Below are 16,740 nucleotides of genomic sequence, written 5' to 3'. Positions count from 1 at the left end.
TAGTATTGACTTCTTGCTTCGTATCAAGGCTTGGTATTCTTATTTTTGCGACCCCAAAGATATTGAAGTCCGAAGCTCTATAGATGTGATTGTATTTTTGTAGAGGAGAAGACTATGTTATTTTCCTATGAACTAAGGTTATAGAAACACTGTAGATTATGTGTTTCTGTACATACAGCCACAGCAAGTAAGTTTTTGGATGACATTCTCTGCAGACTCCAAATCTGATGCAAAAGTGCGACAAAAAAGAGGAGTAAAAGAAACAAAATGCCAAAATTTCTAAAACAGAGACCAGAAATGTGACAAGAATTGAAGCGACGAAAGATGGTATCGCAGCAAACAAGTCTTTTATTCCTGTACTCAAGGAGTGCACAAAGTGACACATGTGTGGAAGGCCAGTATCACTAAGAAGGCAACTACACTCATGGCTACCTCACAAGTGTTGCTTCCATTACTACCTCACTAGTGTCACTTTTACAAGTATACTCAAGGCTACCACATGACATATTTTCCCATTTTTGGTACTTTCTTGGCATGTTGGCCATCTCTGGAGAACAGATTCTTTTTCAAAACCAGTCGAAAATCAATGCAAGCTGATGTCATCCATAAAATTTACTTGCTGTGGCCTTGCATCTGTACCATCGGTGATGCCTTTATAAGTCCCAAACAGACCCTCCGGTCAAGGTTTTTGAGCTGGATGGCAAGCTAAGTAAGCAAGCCATTCCAATTATCTACACATTCTACAACTTTTATGGCTTGACCTGGAGGTCTGGTATATACTAAGGAGGTTAGATATTTAACCTCCTTGTACATACTAATTAATACCTGTGCCTTACTACTTGGAAACTGTATCTTATTGGAAAAGTACCCATTCCTGTCTTTTTCTCCAAAGGTTTCTGAGAATTTGGACTTGTTTTAAAAACTGCCACCCCATATCGTGTTTATGTTTAGAGATATCTGGAACTTACAAACAGTACCCAATCTGCAGTCTATACCTCTACTTTTATTACAGTTGTACATAATGGTTGCCAACTGAACTTGTATACATATCAGTAGCAATATTAGTTATGTAATGCATATCAGCTTTTCTTTAGCCCCTTTTCCACTACACAGTGATTGCTGAGCAACCGTTGAGCGACCAAAAATAGTCTCCAAGCAGACCCAACAGTTGCAAAGACCGTATCCAACTGGCAGAAGTTTTTATTGCAACCCGACGGTGCCTGACAACTTCTCTGGCTGACTGGAGCTTCTCTGGCTAGCTTGCACGATTTTGGCACCGTGGGGATCTGCTTGGAGATTACCCTTAATGTCATATTTGGAATATGATGCACAAAGTAAAAGTGTGATTTAAAAGACAACAAAACATATCAAACGTAAAAAGATCTGTCCTTAATCTGTTTATATATTTGTTCAGCAACCTGTCAAATGTTTGGTCGCACAGCGGTCGCAGCTTCGGGGTGTAAGACTATGAAAATATTGATGTCAATTCATTCCTTATGTACTGTAAATATATAAAACAAATTTGCTTCTTCTTGTGTAGATTGTTGAAGGTGTCCAAGAACTGTTTTTTTGTGCAAACATTGGAGCTATTTGTTTCTACATTACACAGTATGATGGTTTCCACACCAGAGTCAGAACAGGGAGATGAGTTATATGGTGAATAAAACAGCAGATCTGCTTTGTCTCTTGCAATGAACGAAAGTGTGATTACTTCATGATATAGTGCTGCATACCTAAACATAACATCAGGTACTGATACAGAGGTTAAGGTACAGGTACAGACCAGGTACCTGTACCTGAACTATTTGATAAAGAAACTTGAATAAACTGTTAACAGAATGTTTATTCAGACCAAAGGTATCTTATGCAAAACATACTTTCGAGAGGATCTCATCAAATCAAAAATAGTGCTGATTTCAACAAAGTTACAATGTTTCCATCATCTTAATTAAGGTGCCAAATTTTTTTTGGGTGTGAATGACACATTTTTAGTTACCTAAAAGGAAAAAAGATACATACTTGAGAAGGCAGCAGAAAGACGACAAAATATTATGATAGGTTCTTTTCCCCTCTGATGATAATACTTGACCCAGCGTCAAATCTCAGAGGAAAGTAACCAGCCTTGTTGGCCGTAACAACAACAAAATCTCCCTTACAGAGCAACTCCACTGTTCTTAGTCCGAACACTTCCTTAACTACCTCGAGCTTCAACATGCCTCTATCTAGTAAAAAAGCCTTTACAATCTTCTCTGAGGATTTTGAATCTTCAAATGCTATATGTACAACTTCAGCATTCTCTAGACTAAGATATTCAGGATGTTGTTGGACACTATTTGTGTGTTGAGATATTCTAGAGTAAGCAGTAAGGCTTTGCTTGATTTTTGTTATCTTCTCTATCTGTTGTTTCATCTCCCCTTCTAATGACTCTACAGCATGTAAGGCGTCCTTGAGGCTAGGGAGAAGGTCTACATCTGTTATATTTTTGGTTCGATGCTGTGTGTTTTCTTCATTCCCTTCTGAAGAGTGCTGTAGGAAGTCTTCTCTCATGCATTCTGAGGTGCAACTTTCAAAGCGGGAATTTCTTCTTGCACCTAGCGGTAACTGGTCTCTTTCAACTGTTTGTTGGGATGTCTTGGTTACATCCTGTAGCAGGGGACTTTGCATGGTCTTCTGTGAGCTGCTTGTCCGTACCACTGTCCTGTGAAGTTCCTGACCACATGTTAACAGTGTAGGGAGAACCCCACCACTGGGCAGCCTCAGCTGAGACAATTCTTCCTTCTTCTTCTCCTCTTTTGGGGACGTCCTCTGAATATCCTCAAGCTCAAAGCATCTGGATGGGTAGAAAAAGTGAAAACCTATCAGGAATAGTGATTATAAAATCTTACCTTTTGCTGATATGAAAGCAATGAAAACACACAAAATATACAATGGAGAGAATAGCAGCAGACCAGCACTTTACACAATTTCATACTAGGCACAGTGATTTAATAAACCCTACGGCCTCAAAAAGGCTACGGGACCTTACCTATACGGTTTTACCTTATGTAGCTTACCTGAGTCTGAGTTGATACATCTCTTGTGCAGATGTGGGAAGGAGAGCTGAGAAGTCCTGCTCCATGGGTTTCCCTACCATGGCAACGACACACCCCTGGTCCGGCATGTAAATCCCTATGAAAAATGTCAAGAGAATGATGTTAAATTGACCACTAACCAAACACACATCAAGACAAACAAACAAACACAACTGATTACAATACCTCCGTTTTCATGGAAGTAAAAAATATATCTTTCATGCCATTTCATCTGATTTGAGGCAACGAGGAAAGGAAACTGCTGCAGTTTTCATACCTTTTGCCTTTTCCCCATCTGTAAGGGTGATCTCTTGCAGTTTCTTCAATGTTGTAGATTCTTGTAGAGAGAAAACCTGGAGTGTGTCAGCTGTGTTACTGCCCACAGTGATGTGACCACACCTGTGATTGGCTGGAACCAAATGAGCAACAGACAGATATTTGCCAATCAAACGGACTGATGCAGGTAACTCACAACAGTTGATACACCAAACTATCCTTATGAATAATAGACCAAGAGGAATTATTGCGGATAGGAGGAAATAGTGCAATGTTTTGGTTTGTCAGCAAGTCTTTACATATGACATTAGCAACAAGGGCTAAGACATAATGACAACAGATAGCACTATAAAGACTTATTGCCAATGTTATAGCATCCTCATTAGATGGCTTCAAACAATGCATGCAGTTAGATATAAAAAGGTTACACGTGACAGGTTGTTTGGTGTAATATAACCAGCTGCTGCCGCGCTGCGTGCCTGCAAAGCTGGCGTGTTATGCCAAAGGGCAGTTATACCGGCTATATAGATACAGATTCAGAAGTGTTGCCAAGTTCCCCACCATGCAGACCCTCTGAAGAAAGCTCACCCACCTGTGATGAGATCTGGAGTGATGATCCTAGTCAGCCCCACCCTACTCAGCTCCCTCACATCTGTGCTGTTCACTCTGAACAGCACCAGCTCTGCTGTTTCCTTGACAGCAGGCCTGGGCAGCTGTCTGAACAGCGTAAGAGGGGCCGGTGTACCTCGCCTTGTGGCACACAGGGATGTCAGGTCGATGGGGCCTGAGTTTTCGTAGGCATTTTTTAAAGAGCAAAACAGGTTGTTATTGAAATCATAAAAATGTAAATAAATTGTGACTGTACATAGGTAGTGCAGATAAAAATCACTCACATGATTTCAGATGTAAACAGATCCAAATACAAATGTACAACCTTTGAATACAGGTAAACAACATATAAAGACAATACAATCCCTACAACTGGATAAGATAAGGAGATTACTTCCGGACATTTCGATTGACATCCATCACTCTTCTTCAGCATCACTAAAATGTGCATACAAATACACTGCGCTACAAATACACTGCGGCATAATTTACTTTCAGATAGATTACAATGGAGTACTGATGAAAAAGGGCACAAAGTACATGAAGCTTACCTGTTGACATTGCTGACAATCCATCAACAGAATTGGATTTCACCTCTGTATTTGAGTTGTGGACGGGTTCAAATATTTCATCTGATGTGTCAAACATGTCACCTTGACAACAGAGGGTTTCAAGGGGCAGATCTGTTGTCATGGCAACCATGTCACTGCCTACAGAGGACATTGACCTTACGTTCACAGGTGTTTCCATGGTGATGACTGTGGCATCTGCAAGATTTGGCTTGGTCTGTTTGTCCCATCTGTGGAAAATCTGAAAGAAAAAATATTTGAACTATTACATCACAGAGAGTTAACAGTTAACATATCATTAGGATAGCGGTATCATACTTAATAGAATCCTAGCTTCAAAGCCAAAAACTTAGATTGATGTGGACTACTGGGACTTACCATAAAATCTACACTTGTTTTCTTCTTTACAGCAACAAGAAGACATGGATTGTTGACACCTGCCACCCATACACCTGAGCAGATATGCCCCCTGTTGTCAAGGTCAAGAACTACAGGCTGGCTGCTGTTCTGTTGATCTAGGGTTGCAGCAACTATCTTGTCTCGAGCCAGAATACAGAGTATTGGTTTAGAAGGGTGCCACAACAAGCCCTGTGGCAGTGGAGAAATATCTGGAAAGAAAGAGAAATGAATTCATCAAGTTAAAACCTATTAGTCAATAATTTTCCATGCCATACCAGAAATATTGAGAAGACAACAATCAAAAGATGATCAAAAGTTGTGGTGAAAGGAAAAGGAAGTCCTTACCTAGATGGGCGACTTGGTCTGAAGTTAGATTAGTGGTCTCTGTCCCCTTCACCAGCCACACACTGACCACTTGTCCAGTACTCACAGCCAGATACCTACTCAAAATGATGGACATAGTACATGTACATGTATGTAGTTTGACTTGAACCTAGAAATGACTTGACTTGACAATGAAAATTGGAGACATCCTTTTGCAACAACTTATGCTACTGTGCTTACAAACAAAGTAACAAACAGACAAACAAAAGCAATCAGATAACCGAACAATGAATGCTGATGAAAACATAACATCCTTTATCATCATGCATGTCAGCTTTAGGATGCTATGTACAATTATGAAATACATGTACTGTGAAAGTGGAAATGTTTGCAGGGATTTAATTTCGTGGTAGGAAGAAAATGGAGTGTTTTTGCACGCAGTCATTTTAAAATCCTGGTTGAAACAAGGGGGCAGCTAGACAGAAGACAGAACAAAAATTTTTGCGGTGGTTTAACATAAAATCGAACCTAAAACCCTGCAGACTTGAAAATTGGAGACATCTTTTTGCAACAATTCATGCTACTGTGCTTACAAACAAAGTAACAAACAGACAAACAAAAGCAATCAGATAACCGACTAATAAATACTGATGAAAACATAACTTTCCTTACCAATTTGCATGTCAGCTTTAGATGCTATGTACAATTATGAAATACATGTACTGTGAAAGTGGAAATGTTTGCAGGGATTTAATTTCGTGGTAGGAAAAAAATTGAGTATTTTTGCACGCAGTTGTTTCAAAACCCTGGCGGAATGTCCTTGGTCTCCTTGGTTAAAATAAGGGGGTAGCTAGGCAGAAGACAGAACAAAAGTTTTAGCGGTGGTTTAACATAAACTGTGAACATATATCTCCGCATACATTTCCCCTTTTACAGTACATGTAGCAGATGACCCACCTGTAGTCTCTACTGACTTCAGCACTCCAGGCCACAGTCTTGACCTTCTCCAGCTTCCTCAAGGTCACAGGGTCACCACAGGTCACATGACTGCCTACGCGGGTCAGTGGGGTCAGCAGCAGGGCCTGTCCATCTCCCCAGACCACACCCAGGTCGGGGTGGACTCCATACTGAAGAGTGTTGATGTTATTTCTCTGGAGATTCCCGTAACCAAGCTCCATCGTGTGGTCTTCTCACCTGAGGGTGTGCATGGGGGGATCTGGAAACACGTTTAAAGTTAGATTTTAGGAGAATATGGCAATGCTTACTGGTTAATCAACTTTCCATTTTTAAATCATGGCGTGTCAGTCAAAACTACTTATACCGAACCAGGGTGCAACACAGACACAGCCGGACGCTCCGTTAGGCAATCTGGTGTTCCACTACGTGATATGAAGAATTCATCAATAATGCTTAACGATGGATTCTAGATTATAAAAAAGTGTTTTGCTGAATCAAAGCGACCATCTATGCTTCACGAATAATTCAACAACAACACTAAACATTGTATTCGAGTGGGCCAGCTATATACGATTAACAGTGAATCAGAAAAGTTCACTAAGCCTTACAGAAAAAAGCATGCAGACCCTTTTCCTTAGAAGGAATCAAAATGTAGAACATCAAACTGATTCATCACGTTTCAAAAAAAGAATGAATTCATAATAAGTAAACACATGATATTTATTTACGTAAAATGTCGTAATCGATAATCTTGAGTTGTGGGAGCTGGATAATTCGATTCCTGTCAAGAACTAAACAAGTTATGATAAGCTAAATTACATCATTCAGAGTCAGAGCTAACCGATATCTTCAAAGAGCTAGCTTATGATGCTCATAATGCCGGGGGGGGGGGTCCTCTAGCTTACAAACGACTTCTTGATTTAACTATCAAAATCTGCTCAGCTTCGTAGACTGTCAGAAAGTTAAGAAACATATTGACGCTCAATACTAGAAGTTACCGAGTTGGTGAAGTATCACAACCTATATTTCCTCCTGTTTACTTGTTCGCAACCTACCTGTAGCTGGGTGAAGATGGAAAAAAGCGCGCGAAGAATAACTCACCTTCGCTCTATGACCCATGACCTCAAAATTTTAATCGCATCCAAACGTTTCCGATAGGTTTTATGGCGATTCTAACTCGTAGATAAGTCTGTTTGCCGTCTGGTAATAATTCTAAACTGATAGAATAACACCATAAGTATTCTACTATATATACAGTACTTACAGTCAGCTCTAGCGTGTCACATATCTGATAGAGCAAAATCATGTCACCATGTTGTGCACGTCGATGCTATCACAAATTGTTCGTCTGCTGTACTTGTTTGGAGCTGTTTGTCTGATTACAGATAATTTAGGTGAATAAGTGGTAAGTTCAGAGGTTTGATTAGGTGATCAACACCGTTTTAGTAACTTGACTCATAAACCGATGTGTAGGTGTCGATTGATGTGTCTAAGTATCACCTAAGCGGTTGTTTTTACCAAGAAACGAACCGGCTTTTTAGGGGGAGGGCTCGAGGGGTGATCATGAGTGTTCTTTTTTATGTAAAAGAGCTATACCCGGAGGCCAAAAGAACCAGGAACTGCAAAAAAACAACCGTTGGATGGATGGAAATTGATTTTATAACTGTTCCATGCATCAAATGCTATAGCGTTGAAATATTCGTGCTCTAAAACTCCTTCCATATGCTCACTGACAATTTATGATTACTCAAAAATACTGTAAATGCATTTACTTTTGCGGTGGTTTATTACGCGGTGTGCGGGAAAAGGAGATTTTCTATGTGTTTGAATTTGTGATTGAAACAATTTGATAGCACTACAGTATTAAAAACAAACACACTTGAGTATACAACAACAAAGCCTTAGACTGTCCATGCAAATGGATGAGCGGCCTCAACTGGAAGAGATCTTCCTACCTGGCCGAACTGATCTACTCTACTCTACTCTACTCTACTCTACTCTACTCTACTCTACTCTGCTCTACTCTACTCTGCTCTGCTCTGCTCTGCTCTGCTCTGCTCTGCTCTGCTCTACTCTACTTTACTCTACTCTGCTCTACTCTACTTTACTCTACTATGAAAATAAAACCACTGCGGAGTTTCAATATTTACAGTATAACCTTTTTTTTAATGTTTTTAGTTTAGCTGATGGGAAAGGAGGTGTACTAACTAATGGCAGGAGAACTCAGGGGTGTACCAGTTGGCCGATCACCACGCATTGTTTACCTCAGCCGGATAGAGAGCTTCAGCGCCTCTCACAGGCTACACAGGTGAGTATACAACAGGTCTTTTGATTGCAGAAAACTTTTGTGCTCCACTACGTGTCAAGAAGTGTACTTAGTAGTTACCTCTGTGAAAATTGGAGGTACTGTTTTTGGTCTGTTTGTTTGTCTTGGTGTGTGTCCACAGTTATGTGAATATTGAAGAGTGGCAGCCTGCCAGGATGTAAGAAAGAAATGGTGTAATAGGATACTTGGAGAAATGGAAGTCTGGTGTGGCTCTTGTCCAATGTTGTAGACAGGCAGAAAGTGATTAGGCGCTAGTGGAGCATTGATTAACGACTCGTGGCTACACACACACGGTAATGTCAGGTCGTTAGGGGTACCCACTTATACAGAGCTTGTCACAATGATGACAATTGTATCAGGCTCTTATTACCTCTGCAAAGAAAGTTATTTCTTTTCATCTTAAGTGACTTTTGTTTGATATTGTTGCATTTTGTCATTGTAAGTTATGCTTTGATTAATACCTCATCTTTAGTCTTCACTGTTGTATTTCTGTTTTCCTGTAGTCATCAGCTGAATGATGAAGAAAACCTGCGGATATTTGGGAAGTGCAATAATCCAAATGGACATGGGCACAACTACAAAGGTTCTTACTATTTCTTTTGTCATCAAACATTATGGATAAGCAGTAAGACAAAAGTATTGAATAACTGGAATGTAAGAATGTAGAATGCAAGATATATTGAGAAAAGAGTAGGGAATTTCATTTGTAATTTTATTCTTATTCTTATTCTAAACATGGTATAAACATGTATGTTGAATTACCTGTATGCCGAGGCTGTATCAATGAGTTAACCCAATCCTTTCTATCTTACAGTGGAAGTGACACTGAGAAAAGAGGTAAGTTCATTCATGGCTTCCCAGTGACTTGTCTGATAGATGGTCTGCTGCGATGATACCTTTTTTCTGTGAGGCATAATAAGGTATTCACCATTAATCATAGCTGGCTCGCTCCAATTCAACATTTGTGAAGCATAGAAGTTTAGTAATAATGGTTGGATTTATGTGAAATCTTTCATGCCTATTCTCCCCTAGGTTGAACCTGTTACAGGAATGGCCATGAACTTGGTTGACCTCAAGGCTGTTATGCAGGTATGTGGCTCATTTGTATATTTGTTGCGTCAACTGTCAGATAAAGTTGCAATGGACATCTTACTAGTTACATGCCACTTCTTTCATTTTTATGGTGTCATCTAATTGTTGCATGCTTATGTTTGTTCGTTCAGACCCTTAGTGCCTAGTAGTACATAGAGCAGCAAGTATCAGTAGCAGGTATCGGTATATCTTTACAGGAAGGGTTCTATCGTGCACAAGGCACCTCCTCGAACATGTGACCCCCATTTTACGTCCCTTCCGAAAGATGGGTGCAGCCCCAACCAAGATGTCCTGACCCAGGATTGAACCGCAGTTTCCCAGTTACCAACTAATTGGATCCAGGAGCTTAACTGTGAGGCTGCTACCAGTTGAGCTACAGGGACATCCAATTGTGTGCTTACAGTGGCACAAACTATAGGCAATGTGGCGCTTTGCACCCTCTTTTGCAGACAGGATTTCACAGGTGACGTGTGACTGGACAATCAAATCTAATTAAACTATGAATAATTCTGTGACCCCTTCCAGAGAGCAATTATGGAGCCTCTAGACCACAAGAACTTGGATAAGGATGTGCCATATTTCCAGAGCATTGTCAGGTACATCTTCATATTTCCGCACACCTATATACCGTGTCCTAGACACAGTGGATAACAACCCATGGCCATGGGACTACATTTACCTTCTATTTTCACATAATGAATCAATGACAAAATAAAATCTTAGTTGTAACATTCTAAATTCATAGATACTGTATAACATTCTAACATTTATAGCTACATAGTTTTAACAGTGTTTTATGTGTTTTGCAGCACAACAGAGAATGTGGCCATCTACATCTGGGACAACATGCTGAACCTACTACCAGACGGGTCATTGTATGAGGTCAAAATTCACGAGACAGACAAGAACATTGTGTGCTACAGGGGTGAATAGACAACTAGAAAACATTGTGGAAGAGAAAATATATCTCATCATGTTAATCATCACCTAAGGTACCCACATGCTAAAAACAATGCAGATCCATCAAGCCCTGCTTGAGTTATCCTCTTCCAAAGTTACCAGCAAAAGGTCCCACTGTAGCCTAAACCATTATCACTTACTCTCAGCCCCAAGAGCTATCAGCTGCTAAAAAAATCATGGCCATAGCATGAGATATCAAAAGTACCGAAGAAAGCCGCTAAGAGGCTATCAAACTCGACCTTCGTTTTTGAGACACCTACATGTATATACCAACCTACCAAATATCATGCAGATGCACCCAAAGATTCTCAATCTATGCTTCGGGTATTCATTTTGTGCAAAGATAGAAAGTCATTTTGGAAAAACATTGAAAGTGTTAAGGTCCCCACAAATGATGAAGACAGGTGTATAAAAGATTTTAATAAAATCGTATATTCAGTGAATTGGATCATATAGAATACATACAATGTAAATGGTTGGTGAAGAGAAAGAAATGCAACTTGTTGCAGATAGAGACCGCTACCTCATTCAGGAATTGAAGACCTTGGGATGTATATGTATTATATAATGATAATATAATGTATGCTATAGTTGTGTATACATGTACATGTATATAAGGTGGGCTGTTTCATAAGACATAAGCTTACGTCTTTTTAAAGGTTGACATTTTGTGTTGATGTTAGTTGTGTTCTGTGTGAACAAAATCAATTTATGGAGAGAAAAAATGTTCTTGATGTGGAGTCAATTTTTATTTACAATGATAAAATATCTTTGAAGACTATCACCATATGACTTTAAAATTGTTTGTTCTGATCCGTATTCTGATAAATAATATCAGTAAGCATAAAATCTCAAAAGACCATTGAGTAAAATTTGTGACGATTTGTTCACTTTTCTGGACTTTTTTTTGGAGTGTTCAGAATACTAATTAAAAATATCACTTCACCCATTCAAGATGTAGAGAATAAAACTTGTTGCATTCCATATAACCCAAGGAACCAGCCCTTTCAAATAATATGATAGAAGCTTGTGTTTTACCATAAAATACGGACCCGTCCGTAATACCTGTATCAAACGGTATTATGGCCAAGGTATGACATGTCATTTATCCACACTCTTGCCTGACATGACAGCCACCCTGTCTACGACAATCCTGAATTTTTTCAGCACAAGCTGGGCATCTTCGGCAGTGATGTGGAGATGGGTGACACAACGAATTCCACGTTTGAAGCCCGTAGGAGACATTGAAACACGGATGTTCAGATCAAGGTCGTCTTTGGTGTCGTAGGTGTTGAGCATCTCGCAGAACTGGTCGGGGGTCACGACGTGTGACACGAGATTAAACACGATGATGTTACTCTGCACGGCTTCCAGGTCGATCTGTAACACTGACGGGTCCAGACGTTGGATTCCTTGGGAGGGAAATATAGACATTTGTAGTTGTATGAAAGTTTATCAGTGCTTTGCCTGCGGTCTATACAATATAACTTGGGGAGGCACTGCTCAACCGTGCTGAGGTTTCCCCTTTTGTGGGCGTGGCCTCTAACAAGCTGTCAACCAATCAGACAATGGGCTCTGAGGAAAACATTTACGGGATTCTCTGATGAGCTGACAGCTGGGTAGAGGGCATGCCTGTGTAACAGTTGGGATTAACCCACACTAACTGACCAGTCTAACGGGTCCGGACCTTTTAGCCCGGCGTAGTGGTTAGCACGACCCACATAACCTATGTTTTCTTGCTCTATCAGGAATGACATCCATACAACCAGGTATTTGTGGCCTTACCCTCTGCAATGGTCCTGGCATTGTCATGATCCTGATGTAGCCTGGCAGCACCTTCTGTGAGGGCCAGGAGACCAGCTGCAGCTAGAACACCTGACTGCCGCATTCCACCACCGAGTACCTTACGCAGCCGCACACACCTGCAAAGAATTCATTCTCCTGTCATTTCTAACATAGCTGTGTCACGGTTTCAAATTCATACATCTGATGACAGCAGAAGATGGTGTGAGTTTTATGTTAATCTCTATATACAAAAGTAGTCCAGTGGTAGTCCCTGCCTCTGGTCAATTGAAATTGTGAGTTCGAATCCCAGCTCTAATGTTCCTCAACCGACATGAATGCTACAATAAAGGGTTGCAGTCCTTAGGATTAGACGTTAATCCTTACCTTGCGATGAAGTCTTTCTTGCCACCTATGACAGAGCCAACAGGAGCACCCAGGCCCTGAATTAGAGTATGTTGTGAATGGTTGATAAATGACTGAATGATTTCCTTGCTGTTTCAGTTTCAGTGGGGTAAATTGTCTTTGGGAGGGGTAAGAGCTACTCCTTTCTCCTTAAATATGATTGAGGCACCTCCTTGAACACCGGACCCCCATTTTATGCCCCTTCCAAAGACGGTACAGCCCCAACTGAAATGTCTTGACACAGGATTGAACCTGGGGTCTCCAAGTTACCAACTTACGTAAGATGTAATTGGAACCAGGGGCTCAACTGTGAGGCTGCCTGTGAGCCACAGAGAGCCCTGAGCCTAACATTTATGTGGCTAGCTAGAATTTTACTTGAAGCCATTAGGATAAAAATAATAAAAGTCTTCAATTCTAGGTTTTCAATGGGATCCATGAGACTTGATATTCCTGTGGAGAAGAAAGATGGCTACCTTGGACAGGCACATGCTAACAGAGTCGCAGTACTGCAGGATTTCACTAGGTGGTACATTCAGTGACGCTGCAGCATTCATCAGCCGAGCCCCGTCCATATGGACAGCGAGCTTGTGTCTGTCAGCAAGGTCTCGCAGCTGCAAAGGAGACACATGGCAAATACTACATCATACTGTGAATCAACATATTTCTTCCATTTCTTATGTACAATTTCACCCTCCTGAAAGCAGCCCGAGTCTGAGCCCCTATCGCTTGATTCGTTAGCTCTCTCGCGTAGGGGCCCTGCTATTTAGCCCCGGTAGACAAGGTTCTGCCAATTGAGCCAAATAAGGATAGCTCATTAATTATTGATGAGCAACCGTCAGTAACATCGCCAGAACCGTGTCTACCGGGCTTAAGAGCAGGGCCCCTACGCGAGAGAGTTAACGAATCGAGCAAAAGGGGCTCTGCTTTCAGGAGGGTGATGTACATGGCATGGCATTAAAAAGTGAAGTTCAACATAGTAACTATTCAGCAGCAATTTCACCCCAAAGAGAAAATGATTGCTGTCCCCACCTCCTTGAGAAAGCTGAGTGGTAGCACCCGTCCCCCACAGATGTTCTGGGTGTTCTCCACACAGATGAGCCGGGTGATGGGCAGATGGGGGTCGCTCGTCCTGACCTTGGACTCCACCTCCTCAAGGTCAAATGTACCGTCTGGTTTGTTCCTGACAGTTCTGGGGTGAATACCTCCCAACTGTGGCAAAAGTTTTTAGTATAGACTTTATTGGTATAGACTGTAGGAGGTCGGAACTCTTGAATATTTCTTTTATTAATAATAAAGCAAAGAAAAGATGCAAAAATAAGTCAACTAGACTAAATAAAGGTTACCTCAGTTATCATTTGATGCATGCCTTGGATTTTTTTCTACAAAAATTGTAACTTTGGGTCAGACTAATAATCAAATAGTTTTCCTAGGTCTAAGATCTTTTTATACCTGTGCAGATCCACCCTGTTCGTATATAAAGATGTGAGCACAGTCTCCTAGCAGCATCTCTGAGCCACGCTCCCAGCAGTGGGCCATGACTGAAGAACAACACAACAAGGCTGTGAGCAAGTGCAACTGAAACTTCTCTATCTACGTCACATTTCAGGCATACGGCGCGGCAGCAGCTGGAAATGATTTAAAGTAAACTGAAATCATACCTAACTACGTCACCAGGCTACATACTGACACTGTGTGTATCGAATGAAACTCACTTGAGCAGAAGTTTCCCATGGTTCCAGAGGGAACAAACAGGGCTGCCTCCATTCCAAGCAGCTTTGCAGCCTTTTCTTGTAGAGCTGTTGGTGGGATGAAATGAAATAATTCATCATTATGAAATGAGACATGGTGAACTCAGTTCATCATATAGTGAAAACAAATTTAATCTTGATTTTTATTTTATTATTTTATTAGAATTGCAACAGTGCAATACACGAGGGACACAGGCAGCTATTGCTGGTGTCGTAACCCACACATGATATGCATATTTTTACACTTGGGTGGAATGAGGAAAGTTGTGTAAAGTGCATTTTCCCAACGGCACAACATTGGTGGCACCAGGGTATGTGAACCTGGGATCGCCGGGTTCTTGGCCAAAAACCCTGCTGTACGCCACACGATAATAAGTTGCTTGAATCATAACCGTAATAATTCCACAACTATTATACAAGTGCTTATCAAAATAATTATTGCAATTTCCATTGTGTATTGTGGAAGCTTCTTCAGTTACTGGTAAGTCCTAAAAACAGGTAAATTCTTAGCATCGGTGGTTTAAACACAAAAGACTCACCATTCACAGTAGGGTCCTCCCCAAGGACATCGTCCCCAACCTCAGCATTGGCCATCGCCTGGCGCATGGCCGGCGTAGGTTTGGTGATGGTGTCGCTGCGCATGTCGATAACACGGACAGCACCATCGTCCTGACTGTTCGACCCACCTCCTTGGTACATGGAGGTACTCCTGTGTCTATAAATGAAATTTAATGTATTTTCCTAGCAAAAAGTGTCTTACAATAAGTTACATACAATTTACAAAGTAGAAGTCAATATTCTACAACAAGAAGTACAAAAAGCCAAGCGAAGTGTCAGCACTAATGTTATCTTTCTATTACAGATGCAGACGGCAGGGAAAAAAATAGGCCTTCTTTGTAGACTTCTAAGAGCGCCTTTTCTTTTTGAGTGATGATTCGCATTTGGCGGCATGGACCACTGCTGGTTCTCTAATGCCAGGTGAGTGTTTCTGCATGTTGAAAATTGTGAATCAGCGCTTTGGGGTCCCCCCCCCCCCCCAAAAAAAAACAGTGCTCCTAGAAGGAGGCTAGAAAATTGAGAGGAAAGTCATTTAATGAAATCAGGAGAGAATCAAACATATGAGGTTGTTGTGTAATAAATAGTATGCAGTGCAATTGACATGATTTGTGAGCACTTTCTGGCAACAATCAGGGAGTGTTGATAAGAAGGCTCCGCCCCTGAGGCGTCACAAAAAATTAAATTAAGTTTCCGCCTCAACAAGGAGTTTATAACCTAGCTCTCTCAATACTAAGTATCTACTACAGGTGTGGGATGTTTTACGCAGTGTGCTAATGCCTGGCTCGGTGTTTCTCACTGCATATTCTCCTATTAATCCTAGTTTTAAGGTGACGATAATTTAATTATACTTGCATGTGCAAATTATTAGTCCTCACGCCCCCTTGATTGGAACCCGCGCCGAAACCCAGCAAATTCTGATAGGCTATTCTATATAATGTACTTTGAAAGTGATACTGACCTATCTTGCCGGACTAGAAGAAGGAGATAACGCTATGAGCGTATGTAAACCGTCAGGAAGAAAGAATGACAGAAAACTCAAAAGTTTTGCCGCAACTTGGCCCGGGTCACTGACCTAAAGGTGAACCCAGGAACACAGCCAAACACGAAAAAAATATTTCCACTAATACTCTGACATACAAAAATTATTACGATTGACTAAATAGGACTTGACATACTGTGATTTCATTTTTGGTATGCATCTTATCTGTTTAAACTTGGCACACCAATAGATACACGTACTAGGTATTGGTAGCTACATATAGATGCTTTCTTTTGGCTCCAAAGTTCGTCTGCTGGAGACGCGTTTTTGGCGACACCTCAGGAACGGACCCGTTAGTATAGTGCTGCTAGTCAGCTGCCAAATATTCTACAAATTGCACGATCGCATTCCCAATGGCATTTTTGGCAAAACAAGGCGGCCTTGTTGTTTTATAGATGTTAAGAATAATTGTTTTGCTCTTCTTCTTCACTATTTTACATCAAGGAGGTCAACCCCTTTTTTTAACATCACATGTAGCTGATGCAGTCTTCATGTTAATTCATCCATTTCTAAATCAACTGTGTTTCGCCATAAACTGATGAAGTGAGCTACAATGTGGAAGGGGAGTGGAAGGGGGCGTGGCAATGTGGGATTTTGAAAAACAATTCTAGGTATTTTTCTCAGT

The 16,740-nt window shown here is 40.9% G+C and overlaps 3 protein-coding genes across 3 annotated transcripts; 1 reads left to right on the top strand and 2 right to left on the bottom strand.

Annotated features, from left to right (window-relative positions):
- Positions 1-328: 328 nt before the first annotated feature.
- Positions 329-6,487, bottom strand: LOC136438652 (WD repeat and coiled-coil-containing protein-like). Its single transcript, XM_066433561.1, has 8 exons — positions 6,206-6,487; positions 5,270-5,364; positions 4,904-5,133; positions 4,508-4,766; positions 3,940-4,131; positions 3,349-3,480; positions 3,054-3,168; positions 329-2,830 (listed from the first exon to the last, which is right to left on the bottom strand). The coding sequence occupies exons 1-8, from the start codon at positions 6,424-6,426 to the stop codon at positions 2,050-2,052; spliced, it is 2,025 nt and encodes a 674-aa protein (XP_066289658.1). The 5' UTR covers positions 6,427-6,487; the 3' UTR covers positions 329-2,049.
- Positions 6,488-7,508: 1,021 nt separating this feature from the next.
- LOC136438658 (6-pyruvoyl tetrahydrobiopterin synthase-like) lies at positions 7,509-11,469 on the top strand. Its single transcript, XM_066433572.1, has 7 exons — positions 7,509-7,610; positions 8,384-8,513; positions 9,035-9,114; positions 9,346-9,368; positions 9,564-9,620; positions 10,149-10,219; positions 10,433-11,469. The coding sequence occupies exons 2-7, from the start codon at positions 8,416-8,418 to the stop codon at positions 10,554-10,556; spliced, it is 453 nt and encodes a 150-aa protein (XP_066289669.1). The 5' UTR covers positions 7,509-7,610; positions 8,384-8,415; the 3' UTR covers positions 10,557-11,469.
- Positions 10,377-16,137, bottom strand: LOC136438656 (uncharacterized). The gene is made up of 9 exons (XM_066433569.1): positions 16,035-16,137; positions 15,058-15,233; positions 14,483-14,566; positions 14,220-14,308; positions 13,800-13,979; positions 13,244-13,381; positions 12,753-12,808; positions 12,369-12,505; positions 10,377-11,995 (listed from the first exon to the last, which is right to left on the bottom strand). The coding sequence occupies exons 2-9, from the start codon at positions 15,215-15,217 to the stop codon at positions 11,685-11,687; spliced, it is 1,155 nt and encodes a 384-aa protein (XP_066289666.1). The 5' UTR covers positions 15,218-15,233; positions 16,035-16,137; the 3' UTR covers positions 10,377-11,684.
- Between the last annotated feature and the right edge of the window lie 603 nt (positions 16,138-16,740).

This window comes from Branchiostoma lanceolatum, chromosome 7 (assembly GCF_035083965.1).
Source record: "Branchiostoma lanceolatum isolate klBraLanc5 chromosome 7, klBraLanc5.hap2, whole genome shotgun sequence".
In the NCBI taxonomy this organism is placed as follows: Eukaryota; Metazoa; Chordata; class Leptocardii; order Amphioxiformes; family Branchiostomatidae; genus Branchiostoma; species Branchiostoma lanceolatum.
This window is presented reverse-complemented; position numbering and strand designations above follow the sequence as displayed.

Coding starts and splice junctions, on each gene's coding strand:
- LOC136438652 (XM_066433561.1), bottom strand. CDS start 6,426: ATGGAGCTTGGTTACGGGAATCTCCAGAGAAATAACATCAACACTCTT. Junction 5,365..6,205: donor GAAGTCAGTAGAGACTACAG/GTGGGTCATCTG, acceptor CATTTTGAGTAG/GTATCTGGCTGTGAGTACTG. Junction 4,767..4,903: donor AAACAAGTGTAGATTTTATG/GTAAGTCCCAGT, acceptor TTTTTCTTTCAG/ATTTTCCACAGATGGGACAA.
- LOC136438658 (XM_066433572.1), top strand. CDS start 8,416: ATGGCAGGAGAACTCAGGGGTGTACCAGTTGGCCGATCACCACGCATT. Junction 9,369..9,563: donor AAGTGACACTGAGAAAAGAG/GTAAGTTCATTC, acceptor ATTCTCCCCTAG/GTTGAACCTGTTACAGGAAT. Junction 10,220..10,432: donor TATTTCCAGAGCATTGTCAG/GTACATCTTCAT, acceptor TGTGTTTTGCAG/CACAACAGAGAATGTGGCCA.
- LOC136438656 (XM_066433569.1), bottom strand. CDS start 15,217: ATGTACCAAGGAGGTGGGTCGAACAGTCAGGACGATGGTGCTGTCCGT. Junction 13,980..14,219: donor AACAGGGTGGATCTGCACAG/GTATAAAAAGAT, acceptor CTTTTGCCACAG/TTGGGAGGTATTCACCCCAG. Junction 11,996..12,368: donor TGCCAGGACCATTGCAGAGG/GTAAGGCCACAA, acceptor TTCCCTCCCAAG/GAATCCAACGTCTGGACCCG.